The sequence below is a fragment of the Toxoplasma gondii genome, chromosome VIII, assembly GCF_000006565.2.
Source record: "Toxoplasma gondii ME49 chromosome VIII, whole genome shotgun sequence".
NCBI classification, from domain to species: Eukaryota; Apicomplexa; class Conoidasida; order Eucoccidiorida; family Sarcocystidae; genus Toxoplasma; species Toxoplasma gondii.
The window spans coordinates 5,883,059-5,901,891 of NC_031476.1; the positions used below are offsets into that span (position 1 = coordinate 5,883,059).

Sequence of the window (18,833 nt, forward strand, 5' to 3'; positions counted from 1 at the left end):
GAGTTTAGATCGGCTGGTCCCCTAGTATACAGAATGTGACTTTGGTTATGAGATACAGACAATCAAGTTCTTTATGGTTGCTGTACACCACCACACCACTGGACTGATTAAGACAGCTAAAAGTATTGAATTTGAATATCCTGGCGGTATTCATGTTTGCTTGGAAGCTGTAGTCATTAACAATGTTGGTTTAGTATAAGCATAGAACCAATCCGGTAGTAAAATGCAAGATAATATGTAATACAAAGAATCGTCTTAATGTTACATCAGGTACGAAGTATCCTCCAAGTAGCCAAGGTACCACATATGGTATTGGAGAAAGGAGATTTGTAATGACTGTAACACCCCAGAAACACATTTGTCCCCATGGTAGTACATATCCGAGGAAGGCAGTGGCTATAGTAAGTAGATATAAAACTAAACTAGACATCCAAGCGCTGTGGGTGGGTGGGGGGGGGTTATGCTGTACGATGCAAATGGACAGACGATCAATTCCTTCGGGAAGCGAGCGAAACAGCTCGGAGCAAGTTCATTTGTTACTGCGATCGGTGTGCAAATAAAACCGGTTACCGAACAGGGATGCAAAGACGGTAGTGGCTCGCGTATGCAGAACCGGTAGCTGCCAAGTTTGCGAAACTTACGGATATCATCCTCGTACCTCTAGACAACAGAATTTTAATAGCGAATCGTGCATTCGTTGAAGAGAGAGGCTACGAGCTAGACATCCCAACACGCATGACTTCCTCTGTACATCAACCAAACACCGAAGCATGGAGAAACGGGAGGAAAGGGACGCAGGGTAAAAATCAATACACCATCGCTTGAACCTCCGGCTGCACACAATGCATCATGCAGACAAGTAGACACCTTGCAAGTGAAAACTCAGCAAACTCTTGCTGATCACTACATCCGAAGGGCATCCGGATACACGGTTCAGCTTCCACCGTCATCGAAGAGGATGGGGTACGGCCGTTGTGTCGTCGCCAATTTCGCGTTCGATTGTGTCAACGTCAGGGTGACCAGAAGCTTCCAAATATGCGACGGGATCTTCTACAATTTGTTCATGGTCGAAATTGGAATGCATCTCGTCGAAGGTGTGATAGACGTGCGTTTGAGGGTGAGTCAAGTACTGCTGCCGGGTGCGAATACCTTCTGGCACAAACATCTTCTCCAGTTCTTCTTCTTCTTCGTCCTCGTATTCTCCATGAATTCCGTGATCATGACTATCCTCCTCTTCGAGGTACTCATCGTCTTCAACATTATCCTCCTCGTCCACGTCGTTCGATCCTTCCTCCGGAACGTGAAAGACTTTTTGTAGCGAGAGCCCGAAAAAATCTTCCGGCGCAGTATGTTCTGGATGCCCCCTCACGCGAATGGTAGCATCCACGGTCGGCCCTCCACTCCATGTCCCACCGCTTCCCGTATCTCCTGGAATTCCACGGACTACCCAGTGAACTCCCTTCGGCACGCCATGTTTCAGATATTCCAAAAGCCGTGTTCTTGTCGACATAGTCGCTGTGTCTGTAGTGTCGGTGGTTGCGACGCTTGACCCATGCGATTTCTGCCGTATCACAGGCAGTAGCGCGCCGTGCGGAAGAAATGCAACCGGTACAGGCCTTTTGAAGTTCAGATCGCGATTAAACACCCATGTGTGGTGCGTGTGGTCGTAGAACAGGAACATCGCCTCGGGAGGCCTGCCCGCAACCGTCGTCTCGGCCTACATGGACCCAAACAAGCAGTCAACACTTACAGACGCAGCTCATATACATTTGAGCTGGACACACACTTGCCTGACCAATAGACAGCTCTTTCTCGTCAGTGCGCGTTGCCCCCACCCTTCGCATTATCTGCAGCGTCACCAATACGTACGAAAATGATACCGCCTTGAAGGCCGGATGGATCGAGGCAGCATTCAGCATCAAGCCCGCACAAAGCCTGGCGGATTGTCACTTTGTTCACGTTGTAGTTCTGACGCAACCTACACAGTGGCTTCTCATCGTGCATGTAACGCAAGCATAGGAAAGCATCCGGATACGCGACGACACAAAGAAAACTACGTACGTATCCTCTGACACAGGAATCACGACAACGAGGAGATAGGGTGTCCATCACGATGTACTCGGACATAGCTAATATCAGTTGTCACCAGTGTGACACTTACCCACTTCTTCCACACAAGCCTGCCGTGGACAAGAAGAGGCTTTGGACGGCCATCTCGAGTAACCAGCATATCGTAGTCGCCTCCAATCACCTTTTGCAGATGTTGGCCACCATCGACCAAGAGACGTTTTGGGACGTCGAGAGCACTCGTGTGGACTCCAACAGCGTGCGTCTCGTTGTGTTGGCCTTCAACGAATGGGAGACGATACAGCGGCGTTTGAAGCCCTGGTACACCTCGAGATAAATGTAGGTCATCATGCTCATCGCCATCCTAATCAAGTCACAACCAGAAACCCCATTCGCGTGAGAATCTCTGCTCCACAAATGACATCAACATATCATCCCCAGTCAATTTTGTGACGATTCTGAGGCCACCATCAGGCGCGTGTGAATCAGTGAAGCCCTACGTGAGACTCATGTTTGACAACACTGCCCATAGTCTTCCTCAGTTTGTAGAGACGTGTTCTCCGTCTGCACTTGTTTCTCTGATATCCATTTGCGAAAACACGACCTACCCAAATATCAACAAATGAGTGATCATCAGGATGCTGTTTCATGATGTCTTCTTCGAACTCTTCTTTCTCATGATGCACATAGTGAGGCTCTTCCTGACGAAGGTGAATACGCTTTTCCAGAGCTGCGTGAAGGGCCGAGTGGGTGACGGTACCGCGCCCGGAATTACGGGGTGCTGTACGAGGTCCGATGTTTCGTGCATCGGGATAAGCCTCGCCACCATAGCTGGAGGATCTCCCTGAAATCGGTGCCTCTGAGGCGGGGACTGGGGAGGAGCTCCAGTTCCAATGCCACGCAGTCGACCCCGCCACGAACAGGAGGAGGAGACATGCCGCTATCGTTACCCACACGCGTGTAGCCTAATTCACAAAAAAACATGAGAACACAGTGCTGACATATCATGCTTTACTGAACTGGCAAGGCACATTGTAGGGGAAGAGGGCGAGCAACTATCCACTAACGGCGATGCGGCCGGCGTCGGATGGATTTCTGGCAATACATTCCATGCTTGCGCATAGACGACTGGCTAAGCATCTAATATACCTTCAGCCCCATATATCTTTTTTGTGCATCACGCACGACCCAGCAGTGGCCAACGGGAGGACATAAAACGCAAGTGAACTAACAGGAGATGCTTGTCTCCTACCCTAACCTCTCTTAGATCACATGTCATTACGGACATGCCGGCGATGTCTGATGCCCAATTGGCATTCCCGACCCACTCTTCCCGTTGAGAAGATAATACAGCAACAACTGCAGCACTTATGAGAGGTGACGCGTGTGACTCTCCAGCGACGGATCCGTCCGGCAGACCCGACACCTAGCAGCTGACTAGATCTTTCTTTAAACGATTCGATTAGAGAAGTAAGACACGCAGTTCACAGACAAGTGTCCATATTCAACGTCTGATTCAATATCCACGACATACTGTTACTTCAAGCTCCTTTGCCATTCGCTCTGACCGCTGGTTCTTTTCGTACCTGCCTGATTTGCTCAAAGACAGCCGCGGGATCCGCGGATAGAGAACGGCATCTTGCCTTCATCTCAGCGCGGTAATTCTGTTCCTCATATTCTGTTACTCGGGGACCATTTTGTGAGTAAGCGGTCTTGCGGATCCGGGTAGACACTTCGGTTCTCCCTGAACAAACTTCCCCAGCTTCAAGAAGGGCAGCGGAGGGGTGGCTATCATTGGTAACGCTAGGATCTTTCACAGAAGAAGAGCAATACCGGATTTGCTGTTGGTTGAACGGCATGGAGATTCCATGGCCAAAGTTGCCGAAGTTGCGCGAAGTGTAAGTGGCATCCATGTTGGGCATCCGAAAGGGCGTGGAAGAGGAAGGACTTCCCGGCCACGGGAGGACACGCGGTGATTCCCGCAACGGCCTCCTGCGACGGAGGATTCAAAGATCCGAATCAAGGCGCTCAATAATTTAAAAAGAGGATCCCCCACTCGACAAATGAAAAGCCCGAGAGCGAAGGTACGACCCGCCTGACAAGCCACGTGCTATATGGGTGCCGCTGCTCTTTCGAGAGTTAACTTGCCCTTTGCCAATAAGAGACACACAGTTGTACACTCCAAATCACGGATTTACCTCCCGAAAGCGAGATCCTGCATTGAAAATACTCGGAAATGTCGGCAGTGAGTAAGTGTCTTTACGGCTAGCTTTGAGCCTCAATGTCTCCAGTTCTGCCAAGACCTGTGTCATCTGGAGGTTCCGCCAAGACAACCCAATCCCAGAATGACTTCAAGGCTTCTCCTCTTGGATTCTAGAAACAACCAAGTTACTTCTAACAACTGCAAACGAAGATACTTCAGCGAATCACCGCAGAATGTCCTAGAGGTAAAGCAGACGAACTTGTTGTGAAGATTTTTTTGCAATCGAGGCAGAGCCAGCCGGCGGTAGCGTCCTGGCAAAACGCGGAGGGATGCTTGGGGGGAATGCTGCCGTGTCGCGCGACGTCCTGACTATTTACTTGTCTTGAACTTTTCAACACTGGTACATAGGAAGACAAACATTTTTCTAGACTCCGGTACAGGTGGGATGGGGCCCTGTTCTTATTGAGAAACACTCATCTGCTTCAGGTGCCCCTATACAACACCGGGTCATCTCATTCTTCAGGCGGTGGCACGAGCGCCCTTACCGCGTCGTTCGGAGCGGCGGGCGGGCGGCCGACTAGCTACGACAAGGGAAGGTTACGATTTCAGGAAAGACGACATACAGAAAGACAGGAACTCTTACCAAAAAGTTGTATAAGATACAAAGTGAATCTCCTCGCAAACAGAAAGAGACACAGCGCAACGATTTTGCTGTATCACGTCCCTGCCGGCTCTGCAGCCTAAGGCAGTGGAAGACGCGCGTGAAAGAGAATTCGCACGGCCGGACGCTGCAAGAAAGCGTATCTTCCAGGTGTTCTCGACCATCGATCATTACTGCTTCTTCCCTACCCAGTCTCTGTCACTGCAGTGGGTGACTGTCTCTTTCGTTGCCCGACGTATGTTGCCGAGAGTGTTAAGTGTCTGGAACCCAGCTGCACAGACTTAACCAAGCGAATGCCTGTATTTTTTTTCGCGGTTTGCAAAAACAGTGTGATGTGGGAGGAAACCACACACTTCCCTAGCTTGCAATCGCGGCTTTTTTTTCACTATTGCACGAGGAAACGGCGAGCCGCTATATCACCTGCTGTGGTGAAAGTAACTGCACCGCTCCTCTCACTGGTCAAGCTGTCCGCGCCTCTACGTCGGAAGAGGAACCCTCTTCTCAAGTAACTGCTTTCCTTCTTGTCTCTCCACGCCTAGAGTGACTATTGCCCTCTATCGGCGTTCGTTTCACATCTTCGGAGCTGCTTTACTCTCTCCTCGTCCTTGTCTCGCGTTTGATTTTCTAAGTCGGTGCGCGAGAACGGCGTTCCGTGTACGTACCTTCATTGTTTAAGTCTATGATTTCTCTCGACTTCTGGCGCCAACGTAACGCCCCTTCTGTTTCCCTCATTTGCGCGTTGCTCCAGTCCTCATAAAGTCACAAAATCTGTCAACCAGGGTCAGCTGTGAATATCGTCCTGGTCGCTGTCAGAGCACGTTCTGTTTCCCCCGTTTCTCGGCCTTCGTGCATTGCTTCTGCTTGATGTGCTTTCTGCGCGGCTCGTCTCGTGTTTAAAGCGTGTCTGTGTAGTCCATTTCCATTTCAGGTGGTTGCCACGGGTACTGGTCATGCACCATGCGCTCATCACATTTCATGAAAATTCCACTTGAGAGTAAAAAACCGCGAGTCTGCGATGATTTTGACGGGTTTTTATGTAGATGTGACACTTGGTTCATGGATGCAATTTCGCCCATCCTCACTCTCACCAGTAGATCTATAGCATAAAGCAGTTCCACGTGAAGCGCTGTTTCGGACGGAGGTCTACCACCGGCGCAACAACAGTACGGAGCCTGCAACGAAAAGAGGAACTCTACCAAGGGAGTGTACTCTTTAGAAATGGCGGCTTCAAGAACCCCATCCAATCCCACGCCGTACTCTGCGGAGCTCCAGACGTTCCTTATCACCAAGTTTGATCCACTATTGGCTATCGTCCGCGAGCTGAACGACCGACTGCAGAATTCCGAGAAAGGTAATGTTTTATTTTCTTCCTTCGGAAACCCAAGCATGGACCTGGGAAGAACGGTAAAGGGTTTTTTATTGCTGCCGAGTATGGACAGTATGCGGTATGGCTAAAACATTTGTGTGACTTAACTGGTGTATCGTGTCTCTGACCATGATGATGCCCCTATGTTCGGGCACCCGTTTGTGGTTCTCGCGTCGGACGTGTTTTCGTCAGAACGTTATCGTCTGGAGAGGCGAACCCAGCGTCTAGAGAGCCAATTTCTGGCGCTGGCGGAATCAGTGGAAAAGGGAAAGCCCCTTGAAAAGAGCGGGCTCGACGACGAAGACACACTCACTGGTAAGAAACTGCATAGGCGACCCGCACGTCAGATGTTACGGCCTTGCTTCGCAGGCCTAGAAGGCGGACAGGATGGAAAGAGTTTTCAGATTGCCAAAAGCATATTAGGTGCAAGTTCACCCAGCGGAGGACCCCGCAATGTTAGGAAGGAGACCTGCCGTGTAAGACATCTTCTGCTGGATGTGTCACGTTCGACTAGGGGAACGGCGTGAATTCCTGCCTTCTTTGCTTGGGATCATGCAGCCATTTGTGACTTGCCATGCCTCGTCTCTTGTGTTCCCAGTGCCCCGCGACGCGGTGAAATCTGAGGAGGCCCTTGTGGCCCCATGGCTTTTCTCTTGCCAGGTGAGTGCTTCCCATATTTTATACCGTTTCATAACATGTTTTGGTACCCCCTTTCACCATGTGCATATCAAATGCTTTTCTCCAAGTGACAGTCTACGTGGGTCTGTGCGCTACCGGTTCGCCCCTACAGCTACCAGCAAAGAAAACCATGAATTCTTTGTGGAGGTAACATTTTCTTAATCACTTGGTAAAACCGCGGAGCCGTGATTCATTATTTGACAGTACTGCCGCCACACGCTAGGGCAAGTGCATATCTGGAAAACGAGGCTTAGTGGAGTCTGTTTCATGTCGAGAATGTTCTTCTAATGTATGCGCCCTTCGTTGTCGATCCTATTAGACTGGCACACCCACCTCGGCTCTTCAGGTGCTCCTTGAGTTCACGCCGGACACTACAGAGGAGCTGGATGTAAAGCTCTGGAAAAGAGAAGTAAGCGTGTCGGAAGCAGGTCCTAACAAGCAGGTATCCGTATCGATGTCGTTCGAAGCGAACGTGGTGTAGGTGAGCTCGTTGGTGTTACGCGGATTCTGAGATGTTGTTCGTGCTCCAAACCCCAATGTGAAAGCCTGTTCTTAGGGTGGGTCATATTTTTCTGTGCAAGAGAGAATTTCGTTATTTGTGGCTCAGCATCACGTATGCTTGATACGGTGTCCACCCGATTCAGAGGCACCGCTTCTCGACGCCCTTTCATATGTTTTCTATTTCAGGAAGATATGTGGATCATGTTCCTTGAAGAACTCCCTGACGGTAAGCAATTGCACTAGGACGTGGCACACTGTCGGCCAACTGGACACAAGCGGTCTGGCGATGGGCGACTCTTCGGGTTTTTACAATATGAACTCATACCTTCCACGTCAGCCGGTTCGTCTGGATGATGAAGCGCATAAGTCAGTGAGATCGGTCCGCATGCGTGGATCAAATGTCTATTCCCTGTCCTTTTCTGCGCAGCCTTCGCGGTGCACAAGCCCGAGAGCCTGCAGCTTCTTGACCTCCGCCGCGCGGGTACGCGGAATTATAGATAGCGCGCGGTACTCTTCGGTGTAGAATGCAGCTTCATGTAACGCTTCCGCAGTAGTTTGGAAGGCGACAGGCGGTTTTGCTTCTAGTTGTGAAACATGAAAGTGTCCATCTCTTTCGAACGTGTTTACATCTGCCTGACAAGGACTGTGACTCGAGGTTTACATACCGTTTACTGAACAAAGCAATGCGCCTTTGGAAGAGGATTATTGCATCCTAACGTTGAGCTCACAAGGCTTACGGTGATGTAGGAGGTTAGCTGTGAGATCTCTAGGTTCGCTCTCTGAAACATTGTGCTGCTCATGTTTGCATCTCAGCCCGTAGAGCTTTATTGGAATTATGCCGTGGAGAGGCTCTGTTCATTTTGCGGAACGTCCCGGGAAAGGCAGAAGCCAGCTCCTGTCCGGCAGCAATCACCCTGGTTGGTAAGTTTTTTAGTGGCGACATATTATTCATGTTTATTTTCCCGCTGCTCCCACAAACTAGTTGACGCCAAGTGTTGACTCTCCAGAAAATATGGAATCCCTTGCGAGTGATAATAATGCTACCCTAACCTCCGACTTTTTTACTACTGTTCCTCAGCTATTTTGGCGGCAGCACTCTCGGAAGCCTGGAGGGTAAGTTCACACTCAGTGACACATGAACCAAGACTCTAACTGCCTCAGCGTTTACTCCACAACTGGAAGCACAGACACAGGATACCGTGTACCAGACCTTGGCGTTTTCCGTCCCGGGGTTGGCGAACGCTTAATCCTTTTCGTGTTCGGCTGTTGTCGTAATTTTGCAGAGGGTCGAAGCAGCGGAGCCCGCCACGCTTGGTCGAGTGGCCCTTGTTCTTGAAGGTATGCAAACCGACATGCTACGCGAATTGGTGAACAATATGATGTTTGCCTTTTGCATATATAGCTTTTTTCTCGTCTTGCGCAGCATCTGCAACAACCGCTGACGCGTACGCTACGGATAGGGTGGTTCATCATCCACCTGCATATCCATTTGCCGAATGTGTTTCTTCACGCAGGCTCAGCCATTGGCTCGAGACTCCGTGCTGGTCGCAACCGGTTACACATTGAGCCTCTCAACTGAATGCAAGAGTCTGCTTCTTGCATACTGTGGCTATCACTGCAGCTCGACCAAGCGAGGACTCACTATCAGTTATCTGTTAAGAATTGCCACAACCCCCAGTGTGGGGCTTTCCTGTCCACGTGGACAAACCGGCAAGTATTTTGGAAAACGCTTTCCACGGCCTATGCACATTTATTCGCTCGTGGAACTCCAGTTTTCAAGTTTTTGATTTATCCCGTGTACCCCATTAGTAAAATCCTACACGGACAGCTCTCGTGGTCGTAATCGTTTCTCACATCTCGAGTGTGTGTGGTGCTATGCTTGTGGCAAGAAGGCACCGGTTCGCTCTGTACAGCCCGAAGCCAGTCGTCAAAACGCAGCACCAATGCTGCCACCGTGGGGATAGCCCATCAGGCAGATCTTCTGGGGCTTACCTAATGGATTTCAGGGAAAACGTTCTGTATAATATGGAAGAGTTGTGGAGGAGTGTACCGTAGTGTAGGCATGTGTGTAGGAGGCACACGTCTTAAGTCATTTGTTGCACATTTACGCCGCTCCTCAGTGCCACGAGCACACCAGTGTTCACGCAGCATTTCCTGCTCCCCTGTCCGTCCAGAGGTACCACTGTTTTTAAAGCTGGCGTGGCACTTTCCGCTTAGTCCATGATACTTTCGGCTCGCTGCGTCGAACCGGTTGCGAAGTATTTCCTTGCCAGCAGAAAAGTACTACCTGCTCACTGGGTCGAAGAAGGATCCGCGGCGAGTCTAGTCGGTTTATTGTATTCGTATTCCAGAGACGGTATCAAGAACGAGGTGGGACAACGGTCTTCTGTATTGTTTGGTCCTCTCGAAAGGACCATTAGATGGTTTCTCGTACTGCACCGGTATTTGCCTGTCCGAGTGGCGCGTCGTTGGCGCCTCGAGTCATTTTTTTCCTGCTCCAGATATGCACCTCTTCGTCAAAGAAACACAATCCCGACACATGCATTTGTTGAAGACCTGAAAGTATTCCTTTTCAAAACTACCTACCAAGACCCATGTTCAGAGGGCTGCATCTCTAGTTAGCTTCATAGATCCCGTAAGCGTCTCTCAAAGCAGTTGAAAACCATTGGCGCGCAAGGTACGTGCCAGCACTTTTTTGGCAAACGGAATCTTCTCTGTGAAGGCCGCGTACGCCAAAAGATTAGTCGAGAAATTGATATGTAGAAACGTGTCGCAGAAGTTGTATTACGATGCAGTGGTCACCCTTCGTCTGCCGCGCTCGCTGGACTGCAGCCACATGCTGTCAAGGAACGTGGTGGGAGCGGAAGTGGTGCATCTTTGCGTTTCTCAACAGCATATGAGAATTTAGTCAGAATGGTGATTCACGCGCTTTCGCCATTTGAACTCACGTTAACTCACAGCCACAACCATTTTCTGGACATGTGCATCAGTATGCACTGGCACACGAGATATGAACACATTTGTTTGGATGTCAGCGCGTTCCCTCTATCGACATCCGCGGGGTCGACCCTGTTCCGGGTTTCGTCAAGGGGTTCGCCGTCCCTAACACCGTTGTATTGCAAACATTTTGAGTGACTGTCATGTATTTTCACGAGAACTTGGCTTCGCATGCTATGCCTTGACTATTCTGTATTTTGACAAAATATGGTGACGACAAAACCGGTTTGTTGCAGGATGGTACCTCGATGGCTTGACAGGGAATCTCATTCATTCGGGAGCGCTTGACCCCAAATCAAACAAAGCTTCTCTTCCGCTTTGTCGGTGCCACTCCAAATATTCGAGCGACATGGTATGCGTCTCCGTTTCCTCTCCTCAAAGACGCGCTTTTTTTGCTGAGCATTGAGCCGCCTTTGTTGGCGGACGAAGGGCATGCACTTTCCAGGGCTTCGTCTGGTTCTTCCCTTTACAACGCCCACTTTAGGCAGCTAGCATATGCTTGATGATCTGCGAGGACGTGGAATCGCGTCGCTTTTACAAGGACCTCCGAACAGAATGCCTTTTTCTTGGTTTTTATAACTTGCGACTCACGAGGTGACCGCTGACCCCGCGTCAGCAACGAACCCGCTCTCAATGGTGCTGTGTCCGCTTGGTGCGCAATGGAAACGGGAGGAAAACAACGGTTTATGTGTGCTGGCACGGACGCGGGCCGAATTCCAAAGCGCTGCGGCCGACTACGTACGTACCTGGAAAAATTGTCTCTTCTGGGATGTTGCAAGGGAAGATGCAATGGAGGCGACACACAGGAACGGCGAGAGGTGCTAAACCGCAGATTTTGGGATGCCCGCGTTACGATGCTGTGGGCTTGTGTTCGTCGGTGTGCTGCGAATTTAAGAAAGACATGGTGGCCTAGACTGAATCGTGGTGTCCGTATTGGAGCTATCACCACGCTCTCACTACATCTTTCTGTCTGTAAAACACTACCGTTGCTTGGTGGTATTCCAGGGCAAGACTGGTGTATCAATACCTACTCTTTGGCCTCAACGTCATTACCAGAGCAATCCGGAGCATCAGTTTCGTGTTTTTGGGTGTGGGTTTTCACTCTAGCATGTATCGCTCTTATTACCTTCATTCTTTTCCCTGTTCTGAGTTTCGGCGCCGCTCTGGGCCGCTCTATGTGTCTGCTCGTTTTCCTTGTCATCCTTTCGTGGCTCTCGGTCATGCGCCTGCCCATGACATACAAAGTCTCTCCCTTCGTCACTGACGTCAATACGTATAGCATGACTGGCTTTGCATACGTATACATCCCCTATACTGCAGCCGCCCTCATCTTGGCTCAGCAGCATCGTGCCTTTGATACGGATCTCTACACTGGTTTGAAATATATCGGCGACTACAGCTTAGGTATTCTGACAGCTTCCCTCGTTGGGTGGGCACTTTTCGCGCTTCAGGTGGCTCTGCCACCTTGGAGCAGCCAGCGACAGAACGTGCGCCTAGAGTTAAGTAGGATAATGTGTGATGTGCGCGACAATCTGTCCAACATCTCCCACGTCTTCGGCGAACTGCGTCAGTGCCTCTGTAAGCTGAACGAGTGTCAAATGATCGGGTGTCCCGCCGGAATCACGCCACTGTATGATGAAACCTGCTACACCTTCTGCGTAATGATGAAAGAAATTATGGGCGGTTCTTTCTGTCAGTGGGAAGGGATGTGAGAGGCCTGCGATGAGGTTACCTTTGGTGTTAGTCGATCAAGGGGAGCTTGTGTGCTGAGGTCGCTGCACGGATTCAGTAGCATATGATCTGGAAAGCGATTCACTGGTAGATAGAGAATGCAGAGCCCCATTTACCTGCTTTGAGCACACCCATCGCGAGTGGTAAGGTGCATTAAAGTCACTTCTCCATCGACTGCTAGTCTAAGATATGTAGATAAACCGCCTCTTGGCAACGGGATGCATTTGCGACTCCCATTCTTCACCTGCAATGTTAGAAATGTGCATTTTCCCGTTGCTTTCATGGTAAAAAGGCTCCACACGTACTTGTCGTTGGCAGGCCAATTCTATTGGTTTTACGTGCACCTTATTGCCTGCCATTGTATTGTATTCGAATCTTGCAGTGATGAAAGAAGGCGACGATTCAGAAAAGAGCTACGAGAAGCTTAAAGCGACTTCGCAGGCATTGCAAGAGAGTTGTCAAAGCATGTACCGAGCAATTGGCAGGCAGACGAGTCTCCGTGTTGCCATCGTTGCCAGCAGTACGGAGCCGTATTTCATGTATCCGGGTCCTGGGGTATTCCTTTTTCCGTTTTTTGCACGCTGCTTCGAGGTCCTAATCCACAATTGCATGACCATAATTACTCTCTCTCGAAACATTCATATCATATGTCAGGATCTTGTCCAGGTGCGTGTGGGGGGTCACGATACTCTAGCAGAGATCTTACACCGAACGGAGCCGCTTCTGGACACTACGGTTAATGCGTACACATTGTGTGCGGCCCTTGTTCTTGTTCGTCCGTCTTCTTTCAAGCGGGCAGCGTTTCAAGAAAGGATCCATAGTGGACTGGAGCTCCTCGCCGATATTGATAAGAACGTCGGGGAGACCTTCAACGTTTTGCGTTCTCCAAGCATGCAGCTTACTACAAGGCAGCAAACCATTTGCGACGATGTTTCTGTTTGCCTTCGGAGGCTCGTCAGTCGCGCTTCTTTCTGCAGCAATGCGAGCGCTATGTCCGACCAAAGTGCGGCATTGTCTTCTTTCTCCGTCAGCATGCCGAACTCGTTTGCGGAGCCATTGTTCGCAAGTCATGCGGCGCCCCTGCACACAGGAACTACAGACCATGCATCACAAGCTTCTGGCAGCCTCTTCGTGCCGCAGATTGTGGACTATCGTGCAGCCAATGCATCTGCAGGTGCCGTGTTTCGCATGGATGCTCCTGCCGCTGTTAACTCAGGCGTTTCCTCCCAGGCATTTTCGTCTCCTATGCCGGCTAGCGTGCCCGTTTCTGTGACTGGGAAGCGATGTCTGAGAGGCAGCGATGCCACAGCTGGCAGGCGCAGATCGTCTAGCAGCTCTATCTACCAATCAATACCCAGTCCGCGCGAACACGTAAATGACGCTGGTCTGGCCAGCGAGGATGATCCGCATTTTAATGGTACTCACCGTTTTGCTGAAGCGCCCCAACAAGGAAACGGACTGCCGCAGACATGGGAAACACAACGAGATGAGACTTCCTCCGGGAGGTGGCGGGAAGCCAGACTTTCATTTGCAGATCAATTCGTGCCTGGTTTGCCAGAGCCTGATCTGCTGCTGCCCGAACATGATGTGACGGCGGATGTGCCATACCCCGACCTGCAGCAAGTGGGGCTGGAAGACAGTGGTAATGCTTTCATCAGCCGACATGTGAAACCGAGTACGAGTGGAAGTTTCCGAGTAAATCACAGTGATGTGGGAAGACCATCAATGTCAGCCACCAGCCAAAAGAGCTATCGCTCTGGAAATTGTAGCAGGCGTGGAGCTATGTCTCCATCGGTGCTGAGCAGCACCTCACTCGCGGATGCCAATGCCGTTTTGAAGGACATTTGCGGCGGTGGTGAAGGCTTTGATGCTGGCAGTGAGGTCGGAAGCCATCGAAGTTCATCGACTCCTCGGTCTCCGGACGACCATGACGACGCCGCATGTAAACTCCCCGAGCCGGAAACGAGCAAATATTCAGCTCGAGTATCCGACCGGAAGAACGAAGATATTTTGCAAAAAACCGCTGAGGCAAACGGAGACATCGGCTGGCCGTGGCTAGACGAGCGTTCTCCGTGGACACTTGCACGTCAAACTTTAGATCAGCCTGAATATGTCGACGTGTCGAGGACGAATCGAGGCTTGGGTGAAGCGACAGAGAAACTGCGGCAGGAGATGAGGCTCTCAAAGTTGATCGTGTCGCTGTATCAGATCTGTGCATTCGATACGCAAGAGCTGTGCAGCACGGTTAGGGGAGTGTGCATTGCGGTCATGACTCCGTCATGGCAAGGTGAGCAAGAGTGTGGATAGAGAGGTTGATCGCGTCGGTTACGTGTTAATGCGGTGTTTCTCGAATTCTCTATGGTAGCAAGGCTCAGAATCTCATTCGTACGGGTAAATGACGCGATGTTGCGCTTCTGTAAATGACTACGTATGTTGCTGAGGAGTGCTCTTGATGGAAGACATGATGCTAGTAGGAATACGTTTTTTTGTCATTGATACTCGTTTGCAGGCGCTCGGCAGAATCTGAAGATGATGACGCTGTCTCTAGGAATGGTATTTGTCCAACTGTTTGTCGGCCTGCGAGGCCTCATGCGCCCAGATAAATGGAAATGGAAGGGCAACGATGCGTTTTATTGCAATGTCGAGATCGTTCACTGTGTCAAGCTCATTGGTGGACTTGGCTTCCTATTTGGATGCTGCCTATTCTATGGAAAGCAGATCGACCACTTTCTAGGAGGTGAACCTAACCGTGATTTTTCCGCCAAGCACACAGTGGGGGCAGAGATGTTCTTTCTATTAGGAGGCTGAAGATTTAATTTCACTTCGAATCTACCTCAAAGTCCGATGATGTCGGCGGTGTTCTACGCATGCTATCTGACAGGCTGTTTGATTCTTGTCTGCCGCTTCGAAGCTATTTTCTTTTGCTCAGTCTTCTTCTCTCACGCAGTTGGTCGGCCAATGGTGTTGCATGCGCCTCTTCACTGCAATATGTTTCACGCATGTTTTGTTTTTCCACGTGCAGACAGCGGAAGGTAATGGTAGACCATGGATAGCCGTCCATTAGTCTTTGATGTCCCCGGGCCTGGAACAGGATCAGGGCCGCATCAACGGCGTTGTTGCTTTGTGTATGTATGGTTTCTGCTCTCAGGTCTGGCGGTGACTCAGGGTCCGCATACCGCAAAACAATGGGTCATTCTCGGTTTCCTGTGTGCGCACAGTTTCACGTATGAGGGCAGTACGAATAAAGGACTAAAGCGCGCGGTGGGAACCATGCTGGGTGGCCTCGCCGTGGAGCTTGCTTTGGTGGCAACAACAAATTACCTGGCGATTTTAGCTTTCGTATTCGTTTCGATCACTCTGGCAGTGTTCATTTTCGCAAGCCCGACCGACCCTGCAAGCGAGTATGACCGCGAGTTTGGATATATCGGTCAGGTCTTCATTTGGACAATCACTTTCGTCCTTTCTGTGATATGGACCTATGAAGGCACCATTCCGTACCCAAGTACGCGCAAGCAGGGAAGCCAGAGTTTCTAAAAGGGCTTCAGCAGGAGCTCAAGTAGGAGTTGAAGGGTCCATCGGCATGCTGGGGAGAGTGGAAACAGCATGCGTCCAGCGGGATGCTGCCTTAAGTGGTATTGAATCAGTAAACCGGAGCAACGGGTTGCACTCTATCCAGCGTTACTACAACGGTGTGGGAGCCGAACGCATTAAGGATCATCCGGGTAAAATATGATTCTCTGTCGATTCATTTCTTCGTATGTCTCGGTTTGCGTGTCTGTTGTGATTTCAGAGCTACGAGACACTGTGGTGCGCAGTCGCGTGACCGGCAACCTCGTAGGTATTGGCTTTTCGGTGATCATTAGTTACGTCCCTCCGGCCTTCAGCGCGGAAACATGTGCACGAACACACTGCGCCACGCTTCTAAAAACATGCCGTCGATGCACATTTCTACTAAATGCAGCGTTTTTGAGTCTCACACAAGTGCCCGATCCCAGCGAATCAGGCAACGCCGAAAGCGGTGCAACTGGTTGCAGTTTGGCGTACTCTAAGAGCACTGACTCATCGTTTCCGTGTAATCCGCCGTCCCCCATTACAGCGCCGAACAGAACGTTCCAATGGGCCAGGTTCTGGAAATTCGGGTGTCGGGGCAAGCGCCTTAGCAAACACGAGTGGCATCGACGACGCCGACGACAAACGAAACGGACAGGACTTCCCGAGTGAGTGGACGAACACTAAAGGATCGTGTTATGGATAATTCTGGCTGCTATTCATGCTTAGGGCTTGTAGAGCGGCACCAGCTCTCTGGGTGAGATGTTGTATGTTTCACGACAAGCCTTTTTGCACCCTTGTGATACCACATCTGAAAGGTACTCCTGATCCTTGTGGGTCATTGTTTTCCTTTTTCGTCATATTCCGCAGGTTTCATGACTTCATTCTTCAAGCAGAGGAGCTGCTACGACATCATTCGACCCGCCTGCTTGTAGTCGGTCGCATGCTGTACGAAGAGGGAGCCTCCAGTCCACATTCGCCGTTCTGGAGAGTAGACCCTGGTGTGGGGGAAATCATGAATAAAGTCGAATATTTGATCATGGCTGTGGTGGATACGGTAGACAACTTATGCCACCTGGCACTCACTTCCGACCCGGGGCTCGCGTTATTTTTAAATGGAGGTCAACCAGAAGGCGGCACCTCGTGGCTGAGTGTGGTGCAGGAGGACCGGCGCAACTGGGGAGTCCTTCTTCGCTGCCGGTCAGGTATGAACGCCGGATTACCACTTCCCCTTGTGTGAAGAAGGCGTATCGGCAGCTTTAGAGATGTTCGGGACAAACAGGGCTTTATGGAATGGTATAGGACGATTTGCCAGTGTCACGGTTGCCCGAAGTGTTATTCATTTTAGATTGTGTAGGGTGAGTGGATGCAAAATGAGTTTGCCTGTTCTGTTTGTCGCAGGCAAAGCCTTACAACTGAATCTTTTTCGGATGATAAAGGCGCAGTCAAGATGTTTTATCTGGCTTGCCAAGGAAATCACCGCTGCTATGCTGAATCCTGTTGACAGAGCTATATCCTTCGACTGGTGTCAGTTCCATGCGACGGTTCCGCGGAAGTATCTGCTAGCTGCGCAGGTAAGTCACATGAGGAAATGTGGTGGTCGAACTTCAAAGGGATCACTGCGATGGACTGCTAGGGAAACGGACAATAACTGAAAGGGTGATCCTGGCACACCAGGAGTTCGTGACTAACATAGTGTCATGGAGAGGAGAGGGAGAGAGATACGGTATTTTTAACGCGAACAGGTTGTCCTGCGCGTATGACTCGCCCACATTCGAAACTGTTCTTCAGCACTTGTTTAGAGAGCAATTGTGTAGGGTTTCTTTCGCGTCCACCACACCACAGCACGTTCACGGTAGCGACGTTGTTCACCCATTGTGCTTAGCCGATGGCTATGACCCAGGAGTCCCTTTATTGAGGGATCGTCTACCGCATCCTAGGGTCACTGTCTCTTCAGCAGCGATCGAGAGCTCGTGTGGCTCCAGCGGAAAAACAGGCGATCTGGAATAAGTTCAGTGGCCTCATTCTGTCACGGTTTTTCGCGTGTATGTACACCAGCGGATTATGGCTGCGTTACGCTGTTCAACTGCGTAGCTACTCCGCCTCCTTTGTGGGTTCAGGGATATGCTCGTGCACGATTCAGAGTCGAGCGTTACAACAGCCGCATCTACGAGTGTTTGACACTTTGCGGAAAGGAACTTCAAGAGGCAGGCGCATTTAAAATGGACGAATGGAAGACTGCAATTTTCAGCGTCCTCCTCATCGTGGAGAAATGCGACAATAGGACGTACTTTATGGATGAGCTGCACAGGTTTCAGGCGACGAGTGTATACCGGACAGTGTACGGGGAAAACAACCCCGACGCAGCGCGGCAATTGGTTGGCTCAGCATCCTTCTTTGACTACCTCAGCAGTCTCGGAAGCGGCAGCGTGTACCAGCATCAGGCAGCGAGGAGTCACACTCTCAGCCACGGTCGGTCCTCGGAAAACTCGACTCTACGGTATTTGGAGAAGACATTGGCCTCTGGAAGATCGGTAGAGCTTCCGTCACAACTACAGTAACGATTACGGCCGTAGGAAACAGGAAACTGGCTCCACCATCACTTCAGAAACATGCTCGTGTTTTATCTTGACTAAAGCATGCTGCATGCACACAAAATGATGCATTTGGATGGAATACAATGTGCATGGCTGTAGTACGAAAAGAGATCAAGAATGCCGCAGCATCGTTCATGGTTATCAGCATGGGAATGAATTTGAGGTAAAAGAACGTGAGCTCCGGATATTAGCTTGGCATTTACTTTTTGAAGCGTATATGACATTTAATCTTGGCTGTATTTCCACGACTCGACAGTCGCGCTGTTAGTTTTTGGCTCAGCGTGACTTTAACAGTCTCATTACCTCAGCCCCTCCCCCTTCCGTTACTGTCGCGCCATCTGACGCTTGAAAATTATCACGATGGTGAACGCACTCTTCGTTTTTTGCCGATATGTTCTATCTTGCGAAAAAATCCGTTTATTTAATTCTGGAAGGTTCTTTTATCTTACACGGATCATCGGCTACACACTGAGGAGAGCTGCT

The 18,833-nt window shown here is 50.3% G+C and overlaps 3 protein-coding genes across 3 annotated transcripts; 2 read left to right on the top strand and 1 right to left on the bottom strand.

The window, feature by feature from the left end:
* Positions 1-162: 162 nt before the first annotated feature.
* On the bottom strand, positions 163-4,752 carry TGME49_269340 (hypothetical protein). The gene is made up of 4 exons (XM_002365584.1): positions 3,654-4,752; positions 2,676-3,032; positions 2,162-2,431; positions 163-1,717 (listed from the first exon to the last, which is right to left on the bottom strand). Exons 1-4 carry the CDS (start codon positions 3,987-3,989, stop codon positions 947-949), a joined length of 1,734 nt encoding a protein of 577 aa, XP_002365625.1. The 5' UTR covers positions 3,990-4,752; the 3' UTR covers positions 163-946.
* Positions 4,753-5,123: 371 nt separating this feature from the next.
* On the top strand, positions 5,124-9,465 carry TGME49_269330 (hypothetical protein). Its single transcript, XM_002365583.2, has 10 exons — positions 5,124-6,282; positions 6,490-6,612; positions 6,896-6,957; positions 7,295-7,384; positions 7,663-7,702; positions 7,904-7,957; positions 8,290-8,397; positions 8,555-8,589; positions 8,760-8,814; positions 8,991-9,465. Exons 1-10 carry the CDS (start codon positions 6,150-6,152, stop codon positions 9,053-9,055), a joined length of 765 nt encoding a protein of 254 aa, XP_002365624.1. The 5' UTR covers positions 5,124-6,149; the 3' UTR covers positions 9,056-9,465.
* Positions 9,466-11,132: 1,667 nt separating this feature from the next.
* Positions 11,133-18,314, top strand: TGME49_269320 (hypothetical protein; the record flags this gene model as incomplete). Its single annotated transcript, XM_018781542.1, has 8 exons — positions 11,133-12,051; positions 12,587-14,491; positions 14,714-14,941; positions 15,353-15,706; positions 15,995-16,421; positions 16,624-16,958; positions 17,155-17,327; positions 17,874-18,314. 8 exons carry the CDS (start codon positions 11,133-11,135, stop codon positions 18,312-18,314), a joined length of 4,782 nt encoding a protein of 1,593 aa, XP_018636578.1.
* Between the last annotated feature and the right edge of the window lie 519 nt (positions 18,315-18,833).

Excerpts from the sequence above, each read along its gene's own strand:
- TGME49_269340 (XM_002365584.1), bottom strand. The coding sequence starts at position 3,989 with ATGCCCAACATGGATGCCACTTACACTTCGCGCAACTTCGGCAACTTT. Across the intron at positions 3,033-3,653 it reads TCTTTGAGCAAATCAGGCAG|GCTACACGCGTGTGGGTAAC; the intron begins GTACGAAAAGAA and ends TTTGTGAATTAG. Across the intron at positions 2,432-2,675 it reads ACTCATTTGTTGATATTTGG|GATGGCGATGAGCATGATGA; the intron begins GTAGGTCGTGTT and ends TGACTTGATTAG.
- TGME49_269330 (XM_002365583.2), top strand. The coding sequence starts at position 6,150 with ATGGCGGCTTCAAGAACCCCATCCAATCCCACGCCGTACTCTGCGGAG. Across the intron at positions 6,613-6,895 it reads CGACGAAGACACACTCACTG|TGCCCCGCGACGCGGTGAAA; the intron begins GTAAGAAACTGC and ends TTGTGTTCCCAG. Across the intron at positions 8,590-8,759 it reads CACTCTCGGAAGCCTGGAGG|AGGGTCGAAGCAGCGGAGCC; the intron begins GTAAGTTCACAC and ends GTAATTTTGCAG.